Source organism: Aspergillus bombycis, assembly GCF_001792695.1.
Source record: "Aspergillus bombycis strain NRRL26010 chromosome Unknown contig00082, whole genome shotgun sequence".
NCBI lineage: Eukaryota > Fungi > Ascomycota > Eurotiomycetes > Eurotiales > Aspergillaceae > Aspergillus > Aspergillus bombycis.
In genome coordinates, this window is record NW_019170084.1 from 26568 (window position 1) to 39421 (window position 12854).

Consider the following 12854-nt stretch of genomic DNA (forward strand, 5'->3'; position numbering starts at 1 on the left):
CAAGCTTAAGCCATTACTATACACTGATTCTCATGCTTGCAGTTATCTGCAGGACATATTGTAAAATAGCCTCCTTCGAACTCGTCTCTAGTGTTATAACTTAATATGGGGTCACGGGTGCCGTAGAATAGGTAAATGTGATTTAAAAGTAATGACTATATATATATATGTATGTATGTATGTGTGTATTTATATGTGTGACCACCTCTCTAATCTTGTCAAGTACAGCTGACTTATGTTTTTGTCCTAACTACCAGCTAGGATGTATATCTGTAAGCATACATGTATATATATATATTTGGCTAAATACATATTTAATACAAGTGGACTTGAACAACGTTTAAAGATCCGATAACAATAGTCTACAAGCATCCAACGAATATACGCTGTTCCAGACTACTATGCCGTATTTCTAAACAAAGCCAACTGCCACTACAACTGTAGGCCAATTACATCTGATGATACACCACATAATACTGCTTTGATATATAACTTGAGGCTATCTATACACAAGACTCACTTCACAAATTGAGTGTAACCATCCTAAAATAGATCCTAATCCGTTGTGTCAGTGACAGTATCCTATAACTATCCAAAGCAAGAGATACATTAGTTTGTGGTTTAAATGGTCTTGATATGCACGGCAAAACTATCCGCTACTTGTTCATGAGCATCCAATGATTCTAACTCCAGGCCTTTAGAGTGGCTTGATTCAGTTGAGACCCTTCATCCCTACAAACATCGACTCCAAGGCATTGTACATACAAATGCTTTCCTCCTATTCCCGCGACAAAGTATGACCGACCACGAGGACACGAAGCAGGGTGTTTTTTTTTCCGACACGGTCATGCCCCGAGCTTCGTGTACACCAGCATATCATATCCATAACCGGAAGTGAACCAGGGACAATAATAGAAATGCTATGTGAGTACCCAACCCTATCTTCCACATTGGAACACAAAGCTCTCTCGACTTAAGATAGGTTGGGGCCATACGGGATAATTTTCCGGGACTCGAATCTGTGCCGCAAGGGGTTCGCAGATCATCTCAGCATTTGCCGACATTCCTGTATTCCAAGCGAATCGGGTATGCCACATGGGCTCGATTAAAGATCTCAGGCCTGCAAGGGATACGATATCTTTGCAAGCGAGGCGATCGCTGCGGCCCTTGCATTCTGGGGGAGGCTCAGCTATCGGGGAAGCGCCGCATTCTCGCGCTAAAGATAAACTACCAACCAGCGGAGTAGATCTCACAAACAAGGGTCGGGATATTATCTCCGACGACCAGGCCAGGAATTTGGGCAGTATCATTCACCCCTTTGATTCCTTTTCCGGGGGTCAGAAGTCAGCCCCCAACCCCAGCGTGGGTCGGGGGTGAGGCATAGGTCTGAAGACTAGGCTTTGTGGATTGGGTACGAGTAGTCTCATCATTATGCTCAATCAACGCAAGTACTACTTCTAGTATTCAACTAGATGGTGTCTAAGAACCAATCTATCATACATGTCACGATGTCTTTCATGGTCAGTACCATCTGCACTAGCGAATAAAAGTCCACTCTAACAATCATAGGAATCATGACCATGGCTTCGTCATAGCCTACACCGTGTGCATCGCATCACAGTTGGCCAACCTTCCTTGAGACAAAACCGGCGAATGTGAGGCCCGTCCTTGTGCGGGAGGTAGTTGGGAAGTATATGTAGCGGCAGAGCGCAATGTGTGTGTGTACTCCTCAATGTACAATGGCTGCCAGTATTCTCCCGCAACCTATGGCGCCTCGTTGCCGTTGCCGGTACCGTGTACCTCGGAAAGAAGCTTCGACGTATCTCTGATGTACTCTTGGCTCTTGCTCAGACCCCGAGTGGGATGGTTGTAATGAGCGAACGCATGTGGCACACCCGCATACCTTTTCATGGTTACTCGATTTCCTGCCTCACGAAGCAACTGCCCATAGTGCTCAGCTTCATCCCTTTCTACATCAAACTCGGCCGTGACGATGTGTGCCGGGGCTAGTCCCTTCATAGATGGCGAGAGAACAGGAGTCATTCGCCAATCTGAGAGGATCTCTGATCGCACCTCTTCGTCCGTGCCAATGTAGTAATTCAGGAACCAAGACTCTCGGGCGAGTGGGGACCACGGTAGATCGGAGCAGTATATTGCACTGGGGTACGGACAACTGTCTGGGGTAAGGGGCTCGGCATCAGTTATAGACAGCGGTACGTACCGCATATCTGTCGCGGGCACCACCATCAATTGAAGTTTCAGTTCGAGAGGGGGAGAGCAGTCGCGCGCGAAGTGGGCAAGAACAGCTGTGATTAGTCCACCCGAGGACAGTCCCCCAATTGAGATGGAGTTGGGATCAATGTTGAGGGTTTGCGCGTTGGTGTGTGCCCATTGTACCGCGGTCCAACAGTCATACAGCGCGATAGGGTATTGATGCTCTGGCGCGAGACGATAATCCACATCAATGACAATGATAGATGACTCATTGCATATACTACGGCACCAGGCGGCTTCAGACTGCAGGCCTCCAAGTACCCAGCCACCTCCGTGAAAGTTAAGGTGTACTGGGAATGGACCCAGCCCAGGGGGTGTGTATACGCGGCAGGTGATCGATCCTTCGGGATTTGAGACGGGGACTTGATAATCTTGAAGATGATGTACTTCGGGGCCTATGGAAAGAAGTCAGGATATGTTAAATACACCCTTCGACATAGAACTATGGACAAAACTGACCTGTCCAGGTTGGGTGGGTAAAGCTGTATCGTTCAGGGCATCGCCGAAATTGTTCAATAGTCACCAAGTGAGCACCTTCCATGTCCCTTCCGTGTCTTGTCCACATCTCCTGCCATTCAACATCTAACCCTTCTAGGTACTTTTCCGGTATCACATTCCCTTCCCTCCCTCCAGAGGTATGGATTGTGATCATTTGTTCCGTAGTAGTAGCCATCGTGCGGACGTGAACTCGGGTCGATTGGCAAAGGTTGCAAAGGGATAGTCTCCTCGGTGGCGGTATATTCTCTCAATTTTGTTTCCGTCACCGCGCAGAATTATCTTCCACTGGCAGCTTCATCAGCCGGTATCCTCTGAGAGGATTTAGTAGACACAGTGGACCGGCACCGGCATCGCTTTCAATTGGTGGCATCGAAATCCACTTTGATAGGAACGTCGCGATCGGCATCCACAACCTCGTATCGCTTCCCCGCAAAACGCCTTATCAGGAACCGGAGATAAGAGGTGTGGGGAGACTATAAACGGAACAGCACCGGACTGATTCAAAGATGTGTCGACCATCCCGGCTTAGACTTTCATGCACAGCATCACGCTAGCCATGCCGGAACGCGCAAGAACTCCAGATATCCTGGATCATCAAATCCTGCCAAAGGTGACTCACTCAAATACACCGAAACCTCTTCAAGCAGACCAGGCATATGAACCAGGTTTGCGTCGGGTGCCTGACCGTATTCCTTGGGTTGTCGGACTCATCATCGTTGTCGAGCTTGGGGAGCGATTCACCTACTTTGGTCTTAGCGGGCCATTGCAGAATTACATCAAGTATGTTGTTTCGCTACCTCGGGCTGTCCTTAATCGCTAATCATAACGGTAGAAATCCGTACGTCCCTGGTGCGGAGCTACCAGGTGCCCTTGGTAGGGGACAGGCAGTTGCATCCGCTCTAGGTAACTTTTTCAAGTTTTGGGCGTATGCCTCCACCATCCTGGGGGCTGTAGTAGCTGGTAAGGCCAGGCTATATCGCGTACATGAAAGGTCCCTTGTCCACTGACTCATCCTCTGCCTCACCACATAGATCAGTACGTCGGCAAGTTTAAGGCCATAGTTATAGCCTCTGGAATTTATATCGTCGGCTTGACTATCCTTGTGGCAACGGCGACCCCAGCAGCTATCAATGGCGGATCAGCATTTGGTGGGCTCGTTGCCTCGATGGTTATCATTGGACTGGGAACGGGTGGAATCAAAGCAAATGTCACCCCGTTCTGTGCCGAGCAGTATAAGAAAGGCAGCGCTTTCGTCAAGACACTGAGGTCAGGAGAACGTGTCGTCGTCGACCCTGCGCTCACCGTGGAGCGAATGTTCATGTGGTATGCGCTTTGTTTCTGTCAACAGTGCCGCATAATATTAACTCTGTAATTATCAGGTTCTACTGGGCCGTCAATATCGGAGCCCTATCGCCATTGATCACTGTCAACGTGGAGGCCAAGGTGTCCTTCTGGCTGGCCTTCCTGATACCTTTGATGTTAGTGAATATACAGATTTTACTGGTGGTTCCTCAGAATTTGACTGATATCAGACTGCAGTGTGATTGTCCTTGCTGCCGTCGTCTTTATATGTAGCAGCAAATTGTATGTCAAGACTAAACCAAAAGGTTCACCAATTGTCGAAACCGCTAGAACTGTATATGTGGCTATATCAGAAAGAGGTTTCGAGAACGCAAAGCCAAGTTCTCTGAGCGAACGAGGTCGGATAGAGAAATACCCCATCGCATCCAGCGCCAACTACACCGATCAAAGTGTGGACGGCGTTAAGAAGGGCATCAGGGCCTGCAAAGTAAAGAAGACCCACACTATTGGCTGCAGTTATCAATTTCTGACCGTGGCAAGCAGCTATTCCTCCTCTTTCCGTTTTATTTCGTTTGTTGGGTCCAGATCTGGAATAACCTCATCTCTCAGGCTGGTCAAATGGCTCTGCACGGCACTCCGAACGATCTGCTACAAAACCTCGACCCCATAGCCTTGATTATCTTCATTCCGTTCCTCGATCGTAAGTGCAACCACGCCTACTCACATGGCAGCGGCCTAACATGAGACCAGTCGTGGTCTACCCAGCGTTGCGTCACTTCAAGATCGATTTCCGACCCGAGTTGAAGATAACTGCCGGGTTCTTCATGGCTTCCATGTCAATGGTATACGCCAGTGTTCTCCAACACTACATCTACATCTCCCCTGCGCAGTCCATTCACGTTTGGGTTCAAACACCTGCATACGTTCTCGTCGCCTTCTCAGAGGCCTTCGTTGTGGTGACTGGCTTGGAGATCGCATACACCAATGCGCCCGAAAGGTAAGGTAACCCTGCGATTATCCGGCTAGCACATTAACTAACTAGCCATGCCAATAGTCTGCGCTCCCTGGTATCTTCTCTATTCTGGTTGACTATTGGCGTCGCAGCGGCCATTTGTATCGGACTCGCCCCGGTTTCACAGGATCCCTATTTAGTTTGGATGTATGGATCGCTAGCTATTGTAGGTTTTGTGGCGGGAATCCTTTTCTATGTACTCTTTGGAAGGGCTTCGAATCAACCGGTTCCAGTGTTGGATTCGGTGGAGACCACCACTGTGAGCCAGCGGGAAGACGAAGAGGCGCATGTTGGGAGTGGGAAATGTATAGTGGTCACCAGGAAAGATACATAGTCGATTTCTCCTGAGTCCTTAGACTATGATGAACATTGTTGTCCTTGTCCTTGTCCCGTAGTTACTGGGCTGCACTTGGTCATAATTTCCTTTCCCCTTAGTCCCAACACTCAATCATCGATTATCTCGCCTTCACCTTATCAACCTGATAGGATCCATTTTTCTCCACTCAAGGCTCCACAGGAATGCCGCCAATCGGAGAAAGGCTGGATATCCTTGGTATGACACTGTCTATTCTGACAATAGTTTATATAGGCCAGCATGCTGTGTTTGACACTATCAAGCACCAGGAGTCAATCAAGGATGGCGCATAACGATATTGTGGTGCTCGGGTAAGAACATACAGGAGGTCCATTCACGCAATGTTCTCTAACATTAGCCATCCAGTGCGGGTATCATCGGCTTGAACGTTGCCTTAGAGTTATCGAAACGTGGCTATGGACAGCATATCACAATCATGGCAGAACATCTTCCAGGAGATGAATCAATCGATTATACCTCTCCTTGGTGCGCAGACATAGTTTCAATCTACAATCGATATGACGTATCCTGACGCTCCTGCGATTTAGGGCTGGGGCGAATTTCTCTGGCATATCGGGCAGCGATGCCAATGCACTGCGCTGGGACCGATCTGGTTACTTGGCCATGATGAGATTAATTGATACCGGGGCAGAAGAAGCGAAGTATCTGTCCAAAACCGCGTCAACAGAGTACTGGGATCAAGCCCCATCGCAGGATAAGATCATCAGCATGGCTGAGTATCTGCACGATGTAAGGCTGCCCATGACATAAATCACCATTACTACCAACAGACATGGTCACCAGTCAACTGTGCTAACCCCTTGAGCTTTAACTGATAGCTTGTCATCATACCTCCAGCCGATCTCCCTAAGGGGGCTGCCTTCGGAATAAGATTCACTACAGTCACACTCAACGCACCTGCGCATTGTGAGTATTTGAAATACCTCCTATCTCAACCTCGGTATGGTGGTGTAAAGTTTGTCCGCCGGAAGGTATCAAGCTTACAGGATGCCTTCCTGCACGGAACGCAAATCGTCTTCAACTGCGTCGGCAACGCAGCATCCAGTTTAGCGGGAGTTGCCGACTCGAAATGTTATCCCACACGTGGCCAGATTATCCTTGTGAAGGCCCCATCAGTTAGAGTCAATGTTATGCGGCATGGCAAAGACTACGAGACATATATCATCCCGCGACCCCGTTCGGATGGCACTGTGATATTAGGTGGCTACCTACAACCTGGCGACCAAACGAGGCAGACTCGGCCAGTAGAGACTGAATCTATTCTGAGTCGCACAGAAGGTCTCCTACCGATCCTCAAAAATGGAGAAACAGAAATCCTTCATGTTGCGGTGGGATTGCGGCCATCGCGGCAGGGCGGTGCTCGAGTGGAGCTCGAAACCACGCCAGAGGGTAACAATGTGGTACACAACTATGGCGCAGGAGGGACTGGGTTTCAGGCCGGTATGGGAATGGCCAAGGATGCGGTTGATTTGGCCTCGGACATCCTCAGCCAGCTTCAAACCCAGAGTAGATTATGACAGCATATAATGCACAACATATGGATGACAGGTGTAGATATGCGCTTCTGAAAGTTCCAAGCCGATTCTAAACGATGCATCGATAGCACTGTGCCAGAGGACAGAGAGGGTGGCCATGAGGTCTAAGGAGCAGTAGAGAAGTGATTAAGGCATCATTCAGGGACTCGAAGCCAACCAACCTTCCTACTCAGGCCCTCACGTATACACGTGACCAGATTCGTCCAGATTCGGTATAGCGTCTGGACACCCGTGACCACACCGTCCCCAAGAAGTGGTTGATTGATTGCTATCTCTCTTCTCCTTCTTATCACGATTTTTAATGTCACTAGTTTAGATAAATGGACAATGACACGCTTACTAGAAGACACCCATATTCAGGGATTGGGCCTCGTAGGTACATGAGCAAAGCTCAACGCGCATGCGACCTTTGTCGCTCGCGGAAATCGGCGTGTCAGATCGACATAGCTCCCCCTTGCCGTCTATGCAGGGTCCATGGACAACCTTGCGAATTCACCAACCGCATAGTCCGTAAGAAGAGGCACTCGCTACAGAATACTTCCTGTCCTTCGCAAAACGGTTCCAATGGTGAAAATGCATCTAGTGATGGGCGACCGAATGAGCCGCCGGAATTTACAAGCTTGGTACAGCCGACGGATTCAACAGCCATGCCTATGACGGAAAGCCCTCTGTATGACGATGCTTCCAGGGTTGGCGAGTCATTATATGACTTTAGCTTGGTACAAGGGCTTGGAGAGCCACATGCTTCAGATCTAGGCAGAGGAGATCATGGTATCATGGATGAGCTGATGCTCAGTATTTATGAGGGGCAGGGATTGTCTCATATAGAGCCGAATCCTGCTCTGTGTCCCCCATCTCTCGACAACCACCCATCGTTGACTTCTCAGTTATGTGGTCTGACCGGTGATATGGATCCCTATGTTCTACAACACTATCGTTTCGATGCAAAGGCAGAATTTCCATTTTCCAAGCTTGCTATACGGTCCGTACAAGATGCAGAGATGCCAGTGCAGTTTTTGTTATCGAAGCCCGAGTTGAGCCACGAATCAAAGGCCATAACTAGCCTGGAAGCACCATTTGCCAGAGAAGCGTTGCCCGAATTACCACAGATTGTCGCCCCAGATATTGGGGAACGATTGATCCAATTGTGAGTTGGCTGAGTTCGGACCAGCACTTCATTGCGACTGACGTACCATCAGGTTTTCACGATTCGTCAACCGGCAGTTTCCTATCTTTTCTGAAGATAGGTTGCCAGAGCCACGAGCTGCGTCGTCACATCTACTAGCGGCGATATACTTGGTTACTCAACCTTTTACGACGTTTGATGATTACTTATGTATCGAGTTCGTGTACAGTCCCCCGTCGCCACAAGTCTTGTTTAGGATCGCCTGGAGCGAGCTCAATAATGCCCTATCCCAACCTACAATCCAGTCTTTGCAAGCAGCACTGATACTCCTATTACACCCGCCTTTGAATCCTTTATTGCTTGACAGCACAGTCAAGTGGACGCTTCTCGGTATGACTGTCTCAATGGCACAAACACTCGGGCTGCATCTGGATCCTACTATGTGGAGCCTACCATCAAACGAGATTCGTACCCGTCGTCGTCTATCGTGGGTGGTATTTGCTCTAGACAAGTGGTTTGCTTTTAGCTTTGGCAGGCCAAGCCACATCTCAAGAAGTGATTGGCTCATTACTGAATTGCATCCGAGCGACATTGAAACGGAAGACCGTACCTGTGGTTCTCATTCGTATAGTCTCGAGTTCTCAAAGCTAACCACAATACTGGATAATGCCCTAACCAGTCTTTAGTAAGCGATGACATTGAGATGGGCTTCAGGGACCCTAGCACCTCAACCCCTATATGCCACGCGAACTGACCTATTTGCAGTTCGATACGTGCATTGTCCACTCTCTCCAAGGACTTTCGTTTGACAATTTCTACCGCTCGTCCTCTTATGCAAGACCTCACAACATGGTATACTGGTCTACCCTTGTCCTTAGCCATGGAGTCGACGCCTGAGTGTAAACAAGCATCAGAGGATTCAGCATCTCTCCACATCGCCTATCAATCCGTAAAGGTCCTAATCCTCCGCGCACTACTCCGCCCCTTCAACAATATGGACCATCGTTCCTCCGAGCTAGAGCAAAATGAAGAGTGGCGTACCGCACGATCGCAGATTCGTAAGACAGCGTCAGCCGAGGCAGATGCGGCCCTGGGCATTATATCGAACCTACGACCAGCACACTACCAGGCATTCTGGGCACCTTGTATGTGTGACATGAATAACCCTTAAGAAGGCAGTCTACTGACAAGGAAAGGGTTGAAAACATCATTTGCCTGTATAATGAACCTTCTATTCTTGCTCACGGTTGTCGCTCACCAGCAATGTGGTCCTGAAGGCACGAGTTCTGGGGAAGAATACAGGCAGCAAAGAGAGATCCTTGATCGGGCGAGAGCAGTGTTTCGTTTGCATGCGAAAAGTCTCGATATCATTCGATTTGCCCTTTTACGCATCGATGCGGTGTTTTGGATCGGATGGGAGAGGGTCCTGGGCTTCCCTTGAGAACTTCAAACTACCATGAGAAATATAATCATGGGTAGTGGCCAGTGCATTCCAGCAGAGGTATAAAGCTAGTCGAGTTTGCTGACTTCGATATATTCGCAGACTGGTCTTTCTCCGATCACACAGGAGGGGCTTTCATGGGAATGGTTAATCCATCATAAAACCGACCGGTCTCTCGGCTTCATCGGATGATATCATCCACTACGATGGGGTCAATTGCCATCGCAAAGCGTACGGTATATTGGAAAGCTTATGCTTCCGCTCAACAGCCTAGGAAAGTCCAAACATGCAAACAGTGGACCAAATTCTGCATCGGAATAATCAAGTGATAACGAAACTCTATGGATTTCTCAAGTATATCTGCTCGCGGTCTCCATATATCACCATACTCTCTGCATCTATTCCATCCAAAGTCTTGATCTAGTACCAGCAAGCTGCCGGTTGCAAACATTCCTCCTTGTGGTGTTCATCATTGTCGCCATACTTGGGTTGGGGTCCGGCAGCTCTATGTCAAGCTTGGGGCAACAATCGACTACGCCATCAGTCGCTCAGAGCACAGGCCCATCATAATAGGGGCCTTTGCTGCTACGGACGAAAGCACAAAAGAGGTCCTCAAGAAGCAGTTCATCCCGTGTGAGATATAGAAATTAAATGTATTAAACGAAATGTTCAACTCTCAAGGCTCCGCAGGGAATCATCATTCCAGCAATGGGGTGGATGATCTGTATATGACTCTCTCGGTAGGCGGCTCAACAGTGAGCTCTCCCACACCCTCAGGGTTTTAAAATCATGGATGGACGTGATGTATCTGACGAATGGACCATTTGTGCCAATGGGCATGCAGAGATTCAGAAACGCTAAGTAGGAGCTCAAGCCCTGTGGACGAGTTCTCGTTTTTGATGAGAGTGGATATTACTCCCATCTTAGGGCAGAGCAGTGACACCACGGATCAGATTGAACTTGTCCGCCAGGCTACCTCAAGTTGTTCTCCAGGGCTCTCCAAAGGCCTGTGGTAGAACTTTATTCCTCCCCCAGTTAGATCAGGCTCTGCCACATCCTGCGCTTCGATTCCTCGAATCGATAAAAACACTTGTGTCATTGCGCTCAACTCTCCATATATCAGGGACCCCTCGAAACTCTCGCATTGCTCGCTTGACTATTTTATTGACGGGTATCTGGTGGAACGACGTTGACCTCAGTCGATTGGCCCCTACTACCTCGGGGGGAGGCTCTCGCCTATCGACTTGCGCAGATACTCAGTAACAAATATAATAAGGCTCACAGTCTTATCCTCATTGGCTCACCTCCAGCCCTGGGCCTGGACTGGTTGCCACAATACTTCTACTAAATATACAATTCACTCAATATTTTCAGCAAATTGGGTATAAATGCTGCTATGGAGGACGACAAGAGATATACCTCAAAGTAGCCCAAATAGCTGATTCCACACTTCAATGGGGTTATCAATATCCCATATCATTACTAGGCCGAACCCCTTATAGACTATCAATGCCCGAAAATGTCGCTTCTCTACACCTGCGATAATATCATGGACGATGCAAATTTGTCACCTTTGATGCCTCATGAGGATGATACAGAGGGAATGGAATTCTTGCCGAAAAGAAGGACGGACCTTTCTGGCAGTGGAGTATCACGAAAAACCAAGGTGTGGGAATAAAAAGAAACCATGTCAAGCCTCGCATGTTTGACATAGAAGTAGTCTGTAGACCATTCCATGTTGGCTAGGTTGAGAATCAATAAAAGGCAGCGGAGTCGAGGGTTCCTCGCCGCCACAGGTTGACAGACTGTCGGATTCGAGCTGCATAAGCGAAAAGCCCTTCATCACCGGTCTGCTTGATAGCTTCAATCAGCGCTTTTCTCGTTTTCAAGCCTTCACTCACGTAGCATCCATCTTCCCGTTGCTTCCACAGGTAGACGTTCGCGACAGATTGTGCGATATTCAAGCTTTGTCCTGGCATGGTACACATCATGGCCTATGTGTCGCGTCGGAGACTTTTGCTACTTCTAGGCACGCAACTATGGTATAGGTCATCAACGTGACCCGGCCACCCCTCTCCTATAATGATCACGGAGTTTATGTCCAAAGCAGCAGAATTTGTGACATTGTACGCACTGTTGGCCGCGGCAGCATCCTCGGATCCTGAATGGGTAAGTGAAGCCAGGATGGAAGTAGTAGTAAATGCCGCCGCCACCGTGCTGTTTGCTTTGTTTGCACATTCTTCAATCAACCTAACCGTCTATTTGTCGGACACGTCGGCTATGATCTAGGGTGTCTATGGGAAAGGACATGGACTTATAAATAAATATATACCGATTTCTGCCCTTTCTAGAAGAGCAGCATTTTTATATTAATAGTAGCTTGAAGTCCACTTGTTAGCCTGTTGGGCTTATGCACTGTAGGAAAGTTTGGCATGTAGCGGTGCATATGCACAAAATATATATAACTATCTCTGTCTCTGCTCAACCTTGGGATATTTCCGCTAGCGAAGACCAGACCTTTGTATCAGTACTACAAATAAACTCCAACTCCGAGGAACATATAATCTTCCAAGAAACACTACTCTGACTACTTTCAAGCTGGTCATCGTGTAGGCACAGGGCATATGACTAGTATCTACGTCGATCATAATCACGTGGTATGTATCCACGCCTTACCAGTGCCAAGTTAATTGAAGCAAGATCTATTCATGAAAGACCGTTTCCGAGTCACTGACGCTCTTGTTGACCCTTTTGTCAGCCAGAAGGAGGTGGGCCCAGGAGAGTGAAACACTAATTATAATTGAGACATGTTGCACTGGTCAATCGCCCCTTGGCGGGCCAATTCAATCCGGGTCTCCGAGAGGGATATCAAGGGAATGCTGAAATTCCGACATCCGTGGGGAATGTACCTAGTACATACTAAGCCCTAGGAGTAACCTTGGACGAGTGGTGGATTTCATGGATCAAGGTTGACAGAAGGCGGGATGTCAGACTGTCTGACAAAGGAAGGCAAAAACCAACATCACCACATACGGACAAGAAAGTGAGACGGGTTGTACCGTGGTCCAGTTGTACGGTATGGTAATTGTGAATGGTTCTAGATGGCGTGATGGACGGGACTGGTGCGTCACAATCGACGCACGCTAACCCCGATGGGGCTTCGCCCTTGCGCCGCCCAGGCGCGCCTGAGGCCAGCACCAGTCAATTCTTCTGCCTTCCATCAATAATTAATTTGATTCATTCAAAGCCGAAATGCTAATAATATCGACGACGCACACACACACATTCGC

At 48.4% G+C, this 12854-nt stretch overlaps 3 protein-coding genes across 3 annotated transcripts; 2 read left to right on the forward strand and 1 right to left on the reverse strand.

Moving 5' to 3' along the window:
• Positions 1-1764: 1764 nt before the first annotated feature.
• Positions 1765-2947, reverse strand: ABOM_008992 (alpha/beta hydrolase; the record flags this gene model as incomplete). The annotated part of the gene is made up of 2 exons (XM_022536120.1): positions 1765-2669; positions 2734-2947. 2 exons carry the CDS (start codon positions 2945-2947, stop codon positions 1765-1767), a joined length of 1119 nt encoding a protein of 372 aa, XP_022386540.1.
• A 360-nt stretch (positions 2948-3307) lies between these two features.
• On the forward strand, positions 3308-6979 carry ABOM_008993 (FAD-binding oxidoreductase; the record flags this gene model as incomplete). Its single annotated transcript, XM_022536121.1, has 11 exons — positions 3308-3552; positions 3605-3732; positions 3804-4095; positions 4152-4250; positions 4312-4561; positions 4615-4774; positions 4825-5071; positions 5129-5252; positions 5800-5927; positions 5990-6191; positions 6281-6979. 11 exons carry the CDS (start codon positions 3308-3310, stop codon positions 6977-6979), a joined length of 2574 nt encoding a protein of 857 aa, XP_022386539.1.
• Positions 6980-7644: 665 nt separating this feature from the next.
• ABOM_008994 (fungal specific transcription factor domain-containing protein) lies at positions 7645-9564 on the forward strand (the record flags this gene model as incomplete). The annotated part of the gene is made up of 4 exons (XM_022536122.1): positions 7645-8144; positions 8197-8808; positions 8889-9268; positions 9320-9564. 4 exons carry the CDS (start codon positions 7645-7647, stop codon positions 9562-9564), a joined length of 1737 nt encoding a protein of 578 aa, XP_022386541.1.
• Between the last annotated feature and the right edge of the window lie 3290 nt (positions 9565-12854).